General features: G+C 39.4%; 2 protein-coding genes across 4 annotated transcripts in view; both read right to left on the bottom strand.

The window, feature by feature from the left end:
- The window catches only part of Nca (neurocalcin homolog), a 465,127-nt gene that overhangs the window by 24,354 nt on the left and 425,590 nt on the right, over window positions 1-15,183 (bottom strand). The window lies entirely within an intron of this gene.
- LOC145977737 (neuronal calcium sensor 2) overlaps window positions 1-15,183 on the bottom strand; it is a 157,951-nt gene that overhangs the window by 6,728 nt on the left and 136,040 nt on the right. For both annotated transcript variants that reach the window (XM_083109989.1, XM_083109988.1), the window contains exon 4: window positions 3,011-3,139. In XM_083109989.1, the coding sequence (XP_082966115.1) occupies window positions 3,011-3,139 (129 nt within the window). The remainder of the gene's footprint in view (window positions 1-3,010; window positions 3,140-15,183) is intronic.

Below are 15,183 nucleotides of genomic sequence, written 5' to 3'. Positions count from 1 at the left end.
TGGATAGTGCAAAGTCACAAGAAAAATTTTGAAAGATTTCTGCTGCTAACTTTGCAAATATTACCTACAATGGAATTTTTTTCTTCCATGTGCGTAACACAGTGTAGAATAAACTGGTTGATTTACATGGCATGGCTATCATTATCCAACACAGTTGAAAGTGACGAGACAGCATTGCATTCAATTTGCAGATTTACACATATTTTTTCCACTTGTAGTTCTATTATTTTTTCTCTTAATATGAAATATTCCATTATTCAGCTGGTGGTGTCAGGAAATACCCTCTCTTCTTCAGTTCTGAGAAGAATGATTGCTTAAAAATAGGGGCAGCAGATTTCTTATGGCAGTGTGTACTTGTATTATCTTTCTCTGTTCTTCCATTCTTATTACAAGCGTGTTAACAAAAAGACAACTTCCATCCATGCCAGATATAAAAGCTATCACGACTCCAAATTAGACTTCTAAAATTACAATGTGTGATGTGAAGCACTCTCTATACATGTTTGCTTAATCCTTTCCTCAGGAAATCAAATTAGAAATGTGTAAAAATCTGTTATAAAAATGTAAGCCCCGTTATTTTTACTATTTTAAATATTTACTGTTCTTATTTATTGAAAGTGAAATTTTGATGCACACAGCAACGTTCTTGTCTACCTTCTGCCAGCTATGGGTTTGCAGAATATTTTTTTGTTCCCTTCTTGAGACGTGGCAGGAAGAGTGGAACAAACTTTACACTATAAATAAGGTTTTTTAAGGTCCATGAATTTTAAATAAATTCAATTCCGGTCCAGGAGAGAAAATCAGCAAGCGTAAATGGGTTCTGGACCGTAAAGAACCTTTTTATCTGTAAAGTATTTCAATTCGGTCCAGGAACCTTTTTTCCGGATCAATTTAATTTTTTCTGAATGAATAAAATTAAAATACAGTCCAGGAACCTTTTTTCCCGAATCAGTTTGAATAGGGTCCAAGTTCTGTATTAAAACGAAACAATACGAACCTTGGATTGAATACGGACCTGACGATAAACAGTTATCCACTTGTGAGCATGAAAGACTAATCCAGGTGCTGGCTGTCTCGAGAATCTAAGGTACAAGGTAGAAATGGGTGAAGCACAAATGCAGCAGTCACGTTACCACTCTCCATATAGCTTCATTCTCTCACACGCGTTCCTTCACTTGGTTCTAGCAGCACTGCCGTTCCTGTTGTAATATATGCTGGGAACACAGCAGCCTCACGTTACCTCATTGATGGCTCCTATTGGCTGTGGATCCTGAATCTGATGCCGGAGCAACACGTGATGGGTTTGTTTGAATTCAATGTGATGCCACAGCCACACTAATATAGTCCATTGCGTTATGTACAGTAACTCTTCGACAAGGGAGTTTTCGAACCTGGCCCACAAGAGAACAACAGCGCTTTGATTTATTCCCTGCGCTACGTTTTCTACAACCGCAGTGTGACATTCCAATGTAAAATGTACTCACGGACATTTTTAGAAGGCAACTTTTAATCGGTTAATCCTGGTCCAGGAATTGTAAATAAATTCCATCCCGGACCGGGGAGAAAATCAGCAGACATAAATGAGTTCTAGACAGTGTATAACCTTTTCATATTTAAATCATTTCAATTCAGTCCAGGAATCTTTTGCCGGATCAAAATAAATACGGTCCAGGAACCTTTTATCTGGATGAATTTAAATTTGGTCCAGGAACCTTTTTTCAGGAACCATTAAAATATAGTCCCGGAACCTTTTTTCAATGTAACAATACGCAACTTGGACTGAATTTAAATTGAGCGAGAAAAAAGGTTCCGATCCTGCAACGGAACCCAATAGAACCCATTAGAATTTATGGGTTCCTGGACCTTTAACAACCCTGCTATAAATCCCACCACTGGTGCATGGGATTCCACAAACCATCCCTCCCATTGAGTAATCTTAACTTAACTTCGAATTGGACACAGCCATCCTGCACATCATCATTTGCTGTAAGGGTTGGACCCTCCATTGTGCCATGTCTGTAATGTTGTATTAAGTGTTCGATACATTCTTCTGAAATGTGCAGATTTTAATTTTCTCAGACAAGAGTTTTTGGGAATGTTTTTTAGCTTTGTGAGGAGAGCAGGAAAATCCTTTAAGCTGTTTCTGAAGTTTAGGCCTTTTTTAATGTGTTGTGCATGTTTTTTTAAAGCTTGCACTCTTAACCTTTCTCAATAGGCTCTCTACACCCTTTTTTCAAATTAAAGGTAAGGGTTTTAGATATTTCCCCGTCAGTGGCGGTGATTGGGTTCCAAAACTGAAAAGGAGGGGGGGGGGGAAGCAAAGACAGTTTACTTTTCCTTGGTAGATAAGGTTTAGCATAGTGCTGGGGAAAACCCTCCCCCCTGTCCACCCGAACTGCCACCTCTTTTCTCCCTATATATTAAAGGGTGCAAAGCATACAAAGGTTTTAACTCAATCAATCCATACTTGTCTTGTGTGCGAGTGTGTTTCTTTTTAAATGTTACATTTTGCATTTGCAGCGCACACTGAAAAATATATTTAGGAGATTTTACGGATTAGTGGTGGTAATCATGGTAAGAAGTTGAAGCATTTTTCATTTTGCCCCACCCAAATTTACATTAATGTAATATCTTGAGAAAAAGGCGACCAAGATGAATGTCCAATTAACCGACAAGATTAAAAGTGTTGCCAAAATGTAAAAGTAAAATATTTTTATTACAATATCAGTTTGAAGCCTTGAAGATTGGTAACTTTTACAGAATTATGTAAAATTTTATTAAAAAGTTTTCCTCAGGATCTAATTTTATATTTAGAACCTAATTTGTTACTATTGAAACCTATTTTAGGTACCTAGTCTAATAATGAGACAGGATGGAAGTTTCTTTTAAAAAATACAAAATGTGCAGTTATTCAAATTAAATAAATCCAGCATTACAAAATGTAGAAAGTTTCCAGTAAGTAAATACACAGCAAACATAAGTATTTGAAATAAAAATGTACAAAACTTACCTGAACTATTTTGGTCATTTCTTGAATATCTATTACACCATTACCATCTACATCATACATTCTAAAAGCCCATTTCAGTTTTTCTTCTGGGGTACCTGATGAAGTCACATCTATTGCTAGTAGAAATTCCTGAAATAGAAGAAAGTTATCATAATGAAACTAACTGTGATTAGTTTACTTTTTCAGGCAATGAGTAATGAAATTATGTATGTTGCAACCAGGGCCGACCCTAGGTGGATGCAGGTACTGGGGCATACAATATTTGTGGGGCCTATAATCAAAATGTTATGAGATTTTTGTTCCTTAGTCTGAAGTTCACGTGTCCTAAAAATCATAATATAAAAATTATTACATTTAATATATTTCATATTATCATCTAAGAGCAATAAGCAGAGCACGTTGAAGATTAAAACTGAGAATTATGTGAGGCTAAGAAAAGTTTCAAAATTATTATTTTATTTTAATTCTGTTGTACCGCTGTGTGGTATTCATTATATTTAATTACAAAACTGGGTGTCTTCAATATCCAACTGTAACTTTAACTATAAAAGTAGCAATATTTAATGACATCTAGTAACATAATTGTTTTATTTACTTTCAATTGAATTCTGATGCTGTAGTGAATTTACAATGTGCCTACAAAATAATATTTTCACATCATGATTTCATTCCATAAGTAAAAGAAACAATACATATTAACTGTTTTTGATACAAATATTTGAAACCTTGTCTTTATAAAGTACTTGGTTTAGAATATGATTTGAGTAATTTTGGATATGTTTAAGTATGTCAAAATAATCCATGAATGCAGGCTATATAATCTAATGTGTGGTCTCGAGTAAGTGCCGGAGTTGCCAGCTCTGGTTGCAACAAAAATGGAAACAAAATTTAAATCTCTATGTATGGAGGTTCAGAGCATAAGTGGCATATCTCCATCCAACAGGTTTGAGGAAAAGGTGCAGAAGTGCTCTGAGCGAAAGTGTGAAGCAATCAGTGCACCAATGAAGTACTGTCTTTTGTGGGATGAATGTAGGCTCAATTTACGAGTTATTTAGTGTTATGAAAGTTTGATCATTTCCACAACCATATGTAACTGCACATTCCATGAAAACAGGAGTTGTGCCGCTCATGCTCTGAACCTCTCATATATATAAGTTATCAGTAAATGTTATCTGCAATGTTTTTTTTTGTTAACCTATAAAGATTTACTTTTAATTTTCAATATTGTATTTTCATATTTGAGTACATGAAGTATAATTTAGTGAACATTATTGTTAATTTTGTCATTAGTAAAACAGAACAGCAGCCCTCTTACAGTTTATATATTCTACACATTGCATGTCTTAAAAATAATAAAATAACAGTAAAAGTAACTAAGTTCCTTAAAGTAATAGTAACTTTGATTTATTTCTAGAAAGGGACTTGCCAAAAATAGTGAGGATTGGCATGTTTTAAACACCATGTTATTATTGTTCAAAACACATGCCTATGTTCATTTTACAAGTGTTCAAAACACTTCTATGATTGAATATTGTATGGATGAAACATATTCGTTATTCACACGAAAATATGATACTTTGGAAAACAGAGTAGCTACTATAGGGATATAGAGTGGGGCCTGGCAACTGTGGATTAGTTGAACCTTCTTGAAGAGCATGCATGCATGCCAGGTTAAGGGCGAATCACACGGAACTGGATTTCCAGTAGGAATGCCCTAGTTGGCGCTGAACTGACTACCTGGGTGGAAATCATGGCCGCCGGGCTGGCTGCTTGACTGGTTTTGAGGAATAGGCTGTGTTCTAATTGCAACTGGCTTTCTCGGCTGGACTCTGTGGAACAAACAACCAGAGCGAAGTTTGGCCATGCGAAGATAATCTGCAAGTTTGCCAAATGAAAGTTTCTTGTCTGTCGTTTCCGAGTGTTGGTTGTTTTTGTTCGTTTCTCGATAAAAGAAAAAAATAACAGAGATGATGTGCATTTGTGTTCAGGTCATTAATATTTAGGTATTTATGCAAAGCGATGAGATTTGTATGATTAGTCGTAAAGAAAATCCTTGTTATTACAAGTGAATTAAATGTTTTGACATATTTAGTTGAATAAAATATTTTTTTATGAATGAATCCTGCGAATCTCATGTATGAATAAGAATACCGGAGTTCATTAAAAAGCTTGTTCAGTACGCATTGATTACCATATTTTATTTCGAGTCAATTTCTACTTCATACTGTTCTTTTTTTAATTTTTAGTAATAGCAGTAATTCCTCTACAACGTTATTCAAAACGCTCGTCCATCTTTTTATCTTGTCTGCTCTGCGCAATGTCTTATGGGAACAAAAGTATACCGACAAGTACGGAAACAAGTATCGTGTGAGCCGAAAACTAGCAGATGGGTAGCCAGTCCAGCGCCAACCAGTAGCGTAGCGTCCTAATACGCCGATACGCCCGGCGTTCCCCGATTTAAAATTTTAAAAATGCGTAAATATAAAGTAAAACGTGACTAATTATATACATGTTTGAGCATAATGGCATTATAAAAGCTATTTTTCGCGATCCGTCTACAACGCTCCACTAACAGCTCTCCTTGTAGCATTTCTCTAATGCCTTTGCTTGCCGGACGCCGGCTAGGTTTGGCGTACCGGACCATGCCTGCCTGTAGGCAGAGAGAAGGAGGGAAAGCCTGTGGCTTGGATCTCTACAGCATGGGCGAAATGCTCTCGCCATACGCTGGCGTACGGAGCGGAGCACCTGATTGGTTCTAGGGGCCATGTGACCTTTCCTGCCTTCCGATTCAAGGCGCTGTACTTCCGATGCAGACGACAGAAGTAGAATTTCTACCCGGGTTTTTGTGCTCGAGCCTCTGCTCCTGCTGTGTGATGCTACAATACGCAATATTGACTGACGTATCTTTAATGACCACTGCATTGGGTAATTTATCGCAAGAACAGTGAAGTGCATTAAAAACTAAAAGAACAAAACAGTTTTTGTCAAACAAGTTGATAAAGTCCTCGTGGTAGAAGTTCAGCCTGTGGCTGCTCTACCACCTAACCCACAAAACTATTTATTTAAAAAAATATATTTTTTCGTTAGTATCTAACTGCCTAATATTGTGCCAGTGGAAATGTTTAGCATTCGTTTCAAAACTCTTAACATCGTATGATCTCTTGACAAAATTATTTTAAAATGTTTATCAGCATTCTCAAGATACAATAAACAGTGGTCTGAAACTCTGAATTACTACTAATAGGCACTGTTACGTCAGTAGGTTGTACGATTGTTGGATCATCCACCCACCTTCGTGTCAGAGTGTTTTGCACAGCGCGCTAAGACGCAAGAGGTTTCCGGTTCGAATCCCGGCCTACGCATGTTCTTTGTGAGTGTCTCTTCATCAATATCATCACTCATATTCATATTTGCGATTAGCCAAAAGTGGTAGAAAGTGATGTAAAATAAAACAAATCAATTAATAGTTGTATCATCCACAACAATGAAGTCTACTGTTGTTCTAGAGGCGCTTGTGATTCAGGTAGTTTTTTTTAATTACTTGCGTCATGCCGAAAGGTTTCCTTGATTATAAAATACTGTTTTGCTACACATGTGTTACGTGTGGAGCAAAATACTCCGAATGGTTTACGGTGTTTCTGACTTGAGCAATCTAATTAAAAATGGTTTAAAACACCAGTGCTCCAAGCATTTATTGCACACTGAGGCATCTTATTTTCTAGATAAAACAAGCATGGATCATGTTTTATCGGAACCCGTCTGACTTAATGTAATAAACACAATGAGATTTTAAATAGACAGTACATATGTCGGCTAATTCCATAAGTAAACTCTTAAGAAAAAGAAGGCCTATCCTTCCTTCTAACTTGGCGTTCCCATCCGAAATGCTCATGCTACGCCACTGGCGCCAACTAGGGCATTCCTATTGGAAATCCAGTTCCGTGTGATTCGGCCTTTACAAGTAACATAAAAAGTTATTTTAAGAAGTCAGTCAAGTGTTCATAACTAGAAACACAGGCCCTTCCTAGGATGATTAAGAGATTCCATATCAAGCATTTTTCTTACAAAATAAGCCTTCTTAACACAAAAACAATCAATACTTGTAGATACCACATTTATTAGTAATACACCTGCAAGAAATCATTTTGTCATGTGGCAGAATCCGGCCAGATGTTGCTGTATTGAGCTGGCTGGTAGCTCAACAATCGAATGTGTCACCAATCTCCTACACTCGACTTTGCAAAGAGGGTCTTGTAAGTGGCAGCAGATGCAACACAGAAGCCATCTTTGAAGCCGCCATCATCAATTAAGAGCCGAGGGAACAATCAAGGATCGTGGAAATTTCACACCTAACTCTCAGCTGATTAATTATTCGAGTTCCCGCCAAACACAAGCAGCCATACAAAATTCATTTACCATTTTCACAATGAATCCGGTTGAGGCGACAGTTAAGAATCAGTCCTAAATAGCATGAGCACCTAGGAACTTCAGCTTTTGATTCAACGCCCCATCTACTGCTCCATGTCACGCAAGGGTAAGTTGTCATATTAGGTGGAATTCTGACAATGTTGTCTGCCTGCTCAAAATTCCTGTGTATAGCTTACACGAGTCCTCTGGATGAGTCTCAGTGTTGCCTTCCATATTTCTAGAGTGGAACAGTGTGACACTCTTGCCTGAATTATACGAGGCTAGATTTCCTACCGGATTTTCCAGTTGTCAGTAGTTTGATTGGCGTTTTGTTTCAATTATTGAAGCTCTCATTGCGTAAAACAAAGATAATAAACAAGGGTGATGGATGCTTTGCTCGGTAATACAGCGTGTCCACAAAGTCCTGCTACCATTGCAATGAAACATACCTCCTAAACTATATGAGATAAAGACATGCGATTTTTTGCAACGTGTTCTACAGCTCTCAAAGTTTTAATAAGTAGTGGTATTTTATTATTATTATTTTAATTTTTTATTGTTTTTTTGCAGTTTATGTTGTGAGCGACAATGACGACAGCACAGGAGAAGGCACATTGTGTGTGGTATGCTGAGTCTGGTAATTGTAAATTAAACTTTGAGAGCTGTAGAACACGTTGCAAAAAACCGCATGTCTTTATCTCATATAATTTAGGAGTTAAGTTTCATTGTAACGGTAGCAGGACTTTGTGGACACGCTGTATGTATGCATTGCATTCGACTAAGGCCGTGTCCGAAAGGTGCAAGACCGTACTTGAAGCGAGCGTCCTCCGAGAATGTTCTTGCAGTGCGGTCTTGAAGTCGTAGACTGGAAGTGAAAGTCTTTCGAATTGCACTTCGACTGCAGCGCCAAATACGATCAGCAGATAAAACCGAGGACTTTTTTTCACCACAGAAATCACAACATTTTCAAATGTTCTTATACAGACATTTCCACACATTAGAAGAACTTTAACCAACAGCTTGCTCACCTATAACGTATATTTAACCTGTGTTGCTGGCTGCTTTCTATTTCCGTGATTTCAAACAAATGAACAACGAGTGCAGAAATCACGTGACCAAGTCTGCAACGATCCGTATTCTGAGTTATGGTCTCGATTGCTTGTCTACTTGGCGTCGAACCACACTTCAAGTCTGTACTTCGTACCTTTCGGGCACAGCCTACATATTGCTTACACAAAAACGGATCAAATGAAAATAGCTCGGTGAGGAACCCGTTTGGATTTGGTCTCTTTCAAGTTCCATTTCTGGATCCTTCACTGTAGCAAACCGTCTGCTTCCATTTTGGTGACAAATGTCTGGAAGTTAGAAACACTAATGACTGGCATTGCACATCCTCGCCGTGTTGACAATTCCACAGCACCAGAAGCTATTGACAGTCAATTGTGATCCACTGCCGCGCTAACCGCCTCATTAATGGCGTTCCATCACTCCCCTAATAAGCCGGGCGTTTAACCTGCTTTGATAATGGCCGAAGCATTCATTCGAGTACATGTTAACAGGGACAAACGGCAATTCATATGATACATGTAGTCACACAAAAGAATCTTGATTGAGTGTTGGGGCGGTTGAACAACTCAACCTGAACACTAATCTAGCATGTTATATACAGGGTGCGGTAATGTATAGGGTGATTTTGCAACATTGAATACCGCTAGTTGTTGCGTTCGAGATAACACGTGACTACCGCTATATTCAAAGGCCCTGCTTTACTATTCAGTTATAGTGGAGTCGTGGAAAGAGGCACAACTCGCATTCGCTGTAAAAGCATATTACAAAAACAATAGTTACATGTGTGCGCAGTCTTTTGGGTAGGTTAGACATCACATTGCAAAGCATGGTCATAGAAATTTGAGCCACCTCTTCTCAGATCTTGATGACACGGGCAGAAAGCATGACGTGGCATATTAAAATGCTTACGAAATGCATGCTGCGTGGACACGTAATACGTTTACACGTAATATGCACACGGATGTGCAATGCCCGTCATTGACGTTTACACGTAATACGGTTTTACAGCGAATGCGTGCTGTGCCCCGTTCCACGACTCCACCATAACTGAATGGTAAAGCAGGGGCTGCAATGACATATTACCTCTGACGCAACAAGTAGCTATATCACGTGTTGCAAAATTGCCAGATTCATTGCCGTATCCTGTATGCCGTTCGACGGCCTAAAACATATCCACACGAGAAAGGGGGTGTAGGTAGAATCATGCACGAGACATTGTGGGTTTCATTCAGTATTTCCCTTTGAATGCGTTCGGTTTTTACAACAGCTACGATTTTCGGGAGCCGTCACCCCTATTTTACCACTGGACTCGTCCAGTTAGAGGAGGTCTCCCCGATGGCGTAGTGGTAACGTCGTTGCCTTGTAATGAAAGAGTGCCGGGATGGATACCCGGTGGGAGCACATCGCAGAGTGACTTTACACTGTAGGTCCAGTCCCGATCAGCCTATCTGTCTATAAAACTGACTTTATATAACAATTCAATTCGTCTAGTTGGCGCATGCGTCGACGATCACGACCAAAGAAGACGGACATTAATATATAAAGGAGAAAGTAGTAAGGCGCCATGTATAGACCCACCACCGTTTTTGAAACCCTGGCATGGAAACAGTGTCACTAAACGCATGCAATTAGGCGGGTGGCAGAAGATCGCGCTGTTGCCACGTCGGAGCACAACTCCTTGTGTTTGGAGGTTGAAGAGAATGAAAGTTCTCGCTGTAGAGTTGGTCTTCGTAATCCATGTGATAAACTGGTAGTATTTGCTTGAAAGGTCAGGAACGACACAAAAGTGCCCCGGAGAGGCGTCGGTCTGACCTCGAACTAGGCAACGCAGCCCGTTTGACGTTGCCACAAAGTACGCGGGAACCAGCTACTTTTGTCCCGCTCTCGCTTTGCTTTTCCCACACGTGGCACCAGCGTAATTCTGCCCAGCCGCCTATTTTCATGGCCGTGCGTATACTTTCCGAGGTTTCAGAAGTTGCCACGTCGTGCTCTCTTGAAACGTAGTGTTAGAATGAGTATAGTTTAAAGCACTAGACAATGGATAATGTCCCATTAACATTGCGTGCTAATGTCTGTAGTGTTCTACCGCGCGAGTCAAGCAATGACCGAACATGCCGTTCCTTTAACTCGCCGTTTGAAGATAAATTTCAATACTTCCTTGTGAAGAAATCTTTAAAAGTTTGTACGTGCAACAAAACCAACCATGTTAAAAATATAAATGCAATCATATCTGCTATTGGACGGATTTTGTGTGCTATCACTGAAGATTTACGAGTCTGGATTTCCAGGTGCGCGGATTGCTACCTTCATTTTCACACTGCAGTGAATCGGTCAAGGCCTACGTCACTGCCAGGATGACAGCCAGTAAACAGCGGCGATGGGACTCGACACGCTGACCACCGGATTAAATGCCACTTGTCAGGTCTCGAAGGGCCAAAGAGTTTAAAGTTTCATAACACCCTGAGTGTGCATTTCGTTTATGTCTCAACACGAGAACTATCTTCTTTCGCGCATGTTGATGAGGTTGCTGCTACCACAATAGCAGAGGCCCAGTGTAAACAACAAGCTTGATCCTTTCTGAACCCGTAACCCACTCTAATCAAGTTATGCATCGAAGAACCACCCTTTGTCAACATGGTTAAACCTGGGTCAAAACACCCAAAGCACACACTCTCTATTCACAACAGACTTTCCTGCAAGAACAACACAAAAACACTAAGCAAGCGTGAAGGTAGGGCTAAAGTAACAGCGGGTCTCCGTTACCCTTTAATGGACATATGCTCTAATTTCGATGTAATGCCTCCGTGGCTGGTATCTTCTGGTTATGAGGTAGTGTATCACTGTGTTCGATGAATGTTATGAAGCTTGTCTTTCTCGGAATAATTTCATGTACGGTTGCCCAATACACAGAAATTGGTGAGAATATTTGTTTATAGCTCATGACAGACAGGAATGAACCTTACAGAAGTTTTAATGCATCTTTTTTATGTTTGTGTGTGATAATTTAATAACTATAAGACAAAATGACTGTTAACGAAAGTGAACACTATCGATAAGCCTACTTGTAATATAAGCTATGCATTTACTTACTATGAATTACTACATGGAAAATCATGGACACATTTTCAAAACGTGTAACTCCTACGCAAAATCAGACATGAATTTTCGTCTGACTTTGAGGAATTTAGGTTAATGATTGTACTACAGGCTTTTAGGACACTTTTTTTGTATTTATTTAGGTATGCTATTACGTTTTAACTGTTGGAAGTCCCTGCAGCCAATTACTTTATGGGGTGTCAGTCAGCCCCCGCTCCAATTACATCAGTTGTGATTTGAGGTAGCACTACCAGCGAAGCACATTTTGGGGGATGATTTGATATATTATTTTACTGTAAGCAACACCCTTTAAACAATAGATGTTTTAGAAACTGTGATGCCCCTCAATAAATCAAAACTACCAACAGTGACCTAGAAAATTTGAAAAGTATATGGATCTAACAGTGGCGTACCAAAGGGGTGGGGGATCATAATCCCGTTCTCTTTGTCCTAGTATTCCTAAAAAAATAACGTCAAAGGCAAGAAAAGGTGGCAAAATGAGGGCTGACTACTAAAAAAAAAAAAGTGTACGTAAAACACCCTTTTCGAAAATCCTGGGCACACCACCGTGGATGCATCACAAGCTACGTCTATCACTAATTCAAAATGGTACAGTTATACTAAAACTATTCTTGAAAGAACTGAGAGAAGGTGTGTTTCTTTCAGAGCATTTTATTCTGAATATATATGTAGAATGGTAAGAGAACTCGTCACTCCCTTCACTAACACGCACACACATACAATATTTCTATGTTGAAGACTTCTGCATATCCTCAAAGCAGAACGTTGACATTTCCTATTTGATGAAAAAATAAACATCATTTTTTCGAGTCTCTAAAGTATTTTTCATAGAACCTCCACCCAAATTTTGACGGCGCGTCGAAGTTTGTTTAGGTCCTTCTTATGCACAAATAAGGTAACTGGGACTGAAGGTGCAGTTAAAACAGGGATCGAAACCACTCGCCTCCACGGGGAAAAGAACCCGGCCCCCTTGTTTACAAGGCGATGACGTCACTACACCATTGGGGAGTCCCAAGTTTAAGCTACGGCACGTAACCCCCTTGTGGGCATCCTTGGTTACACGTACAAGGGGCGATCAGGTTGCTCCGACCCTAACATAGAAGGAATGACATTATGATTGATTTTTTAGTTTGTTATTGTTTAGTGATCCTTTGTATGCTCTCATTCTGAATTGCAAGTCTGAGTAGCGTACAGTTTTCTTTTTACAGGGGTTTAACTGAGTGAAGTTGTGTCAATGTGCCAGAATGGAGTAAACTGAGGTGAGAGCGGTGATTACATATTTTGTGAAGAAGAAGTGGACGGTATCCAAAATTCATGAGGACTTGGTGGATACACTAGGGGATACTGCTCCTTCATACAGTATGGTGAAGAGATGGTGTCGTGAGTTTGATTGTGGGAGAGAGTCGTGTGAGGATGAACATGCAGGTGGAACGCCAAAAACTGTCATGACTAGGGAAAGGAACTTCAGGTAAATAAATGTTTTTTCTGCGATAAGATAGAGACCCTCATTTTTGCCAAAATTGTGATCATAGCCTTATATGTCAACACAGCAAATTTTATTTTACATAAAAACACATATTTTCCAGTTTTCCGTATGTAAATACATATTTTGCGAATTTTCATTTTAAATGCATAAAATCGCTCATTGACTTCATCTACCTCGAAATCCTCGAAGGAAAAATGTTTATTCTCCGCACCTCTTTCATATCGAGAGTGTTAGGTTTGTTTTGTCTTTAAGCACCCTCGCTGGCAGACTTCTGGCACCTCGCCTACGATCTTATTGGGAGAAAATAGCTGTAAGTAGCTGGGGCTGGCTACACGTAACGATAGCAAGGCTTTTTAATGAAGCAATGCAGCTATTGTGGCCGGAAGGCATAAAATTTGACAATGTTCTTCTCTTGACAGATGCTGCAGCTTACATGCAGTAGGCCTTGCTGTTAGCTACCCCAAAATGGTGCACGTTACATGTGTGGCTCATGCGTTGCATAGAATATGTGAAAAGATAAGAGCTCTTTATCCCAATGTCGATGAACTGGTTTCAAATGGGAAGAAAGTTTTTATCAAGTCGCCTAGAAGAATAGACATTTTTAAACAAAAATGTCCTGAAGTTCCCCTTCCCCCTACACCTGTAGTTACGCGATGGGGCACTTGGTTGGATGCAGATGTTATGCCCAGAACTTTGAAAAAATTGTATCTGTTGTAAATGATCTCGACAAAGAAGAATTCTGCAAGAACTGTTGATGGAGCCCTCCTTAAAAGTCGAATTGGCATACATCTCAAGAAACCTGTCCTTTCTCTCCAATTCCATACGAAAGCTTGAATCGTCCGCGTATAGTAGAAACGAAACTGAAAGAATTCACTGGATCTAACGCACGAGTGCAAATGTCTAAATGTACAGAATTTTTTGGGAAAAAACAAGGTTTTCAAACTTTGTGCCAAATTGCACGTGTTTTGGAAAGTGAAGTAGAGGAAGAGGAAGCTTTGGAAAACTTCAGCGTTAGTGACATTTCGTGCTTCAAATATGCAAGAATTGTTTCTTGTGACGTGGAGCGATCTTTCTCACAATATAAGATGCTATTTAGAGATAATCGTGCCAGTTTTACAATGGAGAATTTGGAAACAAACTATGGTGATCCACTGCAACTCTTCCAAAAAATAGCTCACTAAGAGGTAATCATTTAGAAACTGATTTCAGGTGTTTAAAATGCATGTTATAGTTTGTTTTTGTTACCAAATGTTTTTATTTTTGTCACATATTTTCCTGTTTTTATCACATATTTTCAACATTTATGACACATAAAAAATAAATATTTCTGAGTTTTTTAGCACATAAAGTTCCGTTCCCTAGTCATGACAACCGAAAACATTAACAAAGTCCAGGATATCGTGCTGAAGGATCGTCGAGTCACTATCTGTCATGTTGCTGAGATGTGTGGCCTGTCATATGGCACTGTGCAAAACATAATTACCCAGGAATTGCAAATGAAAAAAAAAATGCTGCAAGATGGGTGCCTCGAAACCTCACCCCAGATCAGAAGCGCACCCGAGTGCTCATCACTCAAGAACTTCTTGACAAGTTTCGTGCTGATATAGACGATTTCCTTGCCCGATTTGTAACTATGGATGAAACATGGAACATGAAACAAAATCACAAAGCATGGAGTGGAAACACCCACATTCTCCACCAACGAAGAGGTTCAAGGTGCAAACGTCAGCCAAGAAGGTGATGGCCTCAATTTTCTGGGACTGCAAGGGTGTCCTTCTTGTGGACTATCTACAAAGAGGCCAAACCATCACTGGCACATACTACAGTGACCTAATCAAGAAATTACGTGATTCCATCAAGAAAAAGAGGCGTGGAATGTTGACCCGTGGTGTGCTCCTTCACCAGGACAATGAACCTGTCCACACCTCCCGCATTGCGAGGGCTGCTATCACAGATGCATCGTTCGAATTGTTGCCCACCCTCCCTATTCCCCAGATTTGGCCCCCAGTGATTTCCATTTGTTGAAACATTTGACGAATGACATTCGTGGGCAAACATTTTCTGATGATTCTGAGGTGGTAAGGGCTGTGGTCTC

The sequence above is a fragment of the Lepisma saccharinum genome, chromosome 23 (genome assembly GCF_977018435.1).
Source record: "Lepisma saccharinum chromosome 23, izLepSacc3.1, whole genome shotgun sequence".
NCBI classification, from domain to species: Eukaryota; Metazoa; Arthropoda; class Insecta; order Zygentoma; family Lepismatidae; genus Lepisma; species Lepisma saccharinum.
Note: the sequence above shows the minus strand (reverse complement) of the source record. Positions and strands in the feature narration are given on the sequence as shown.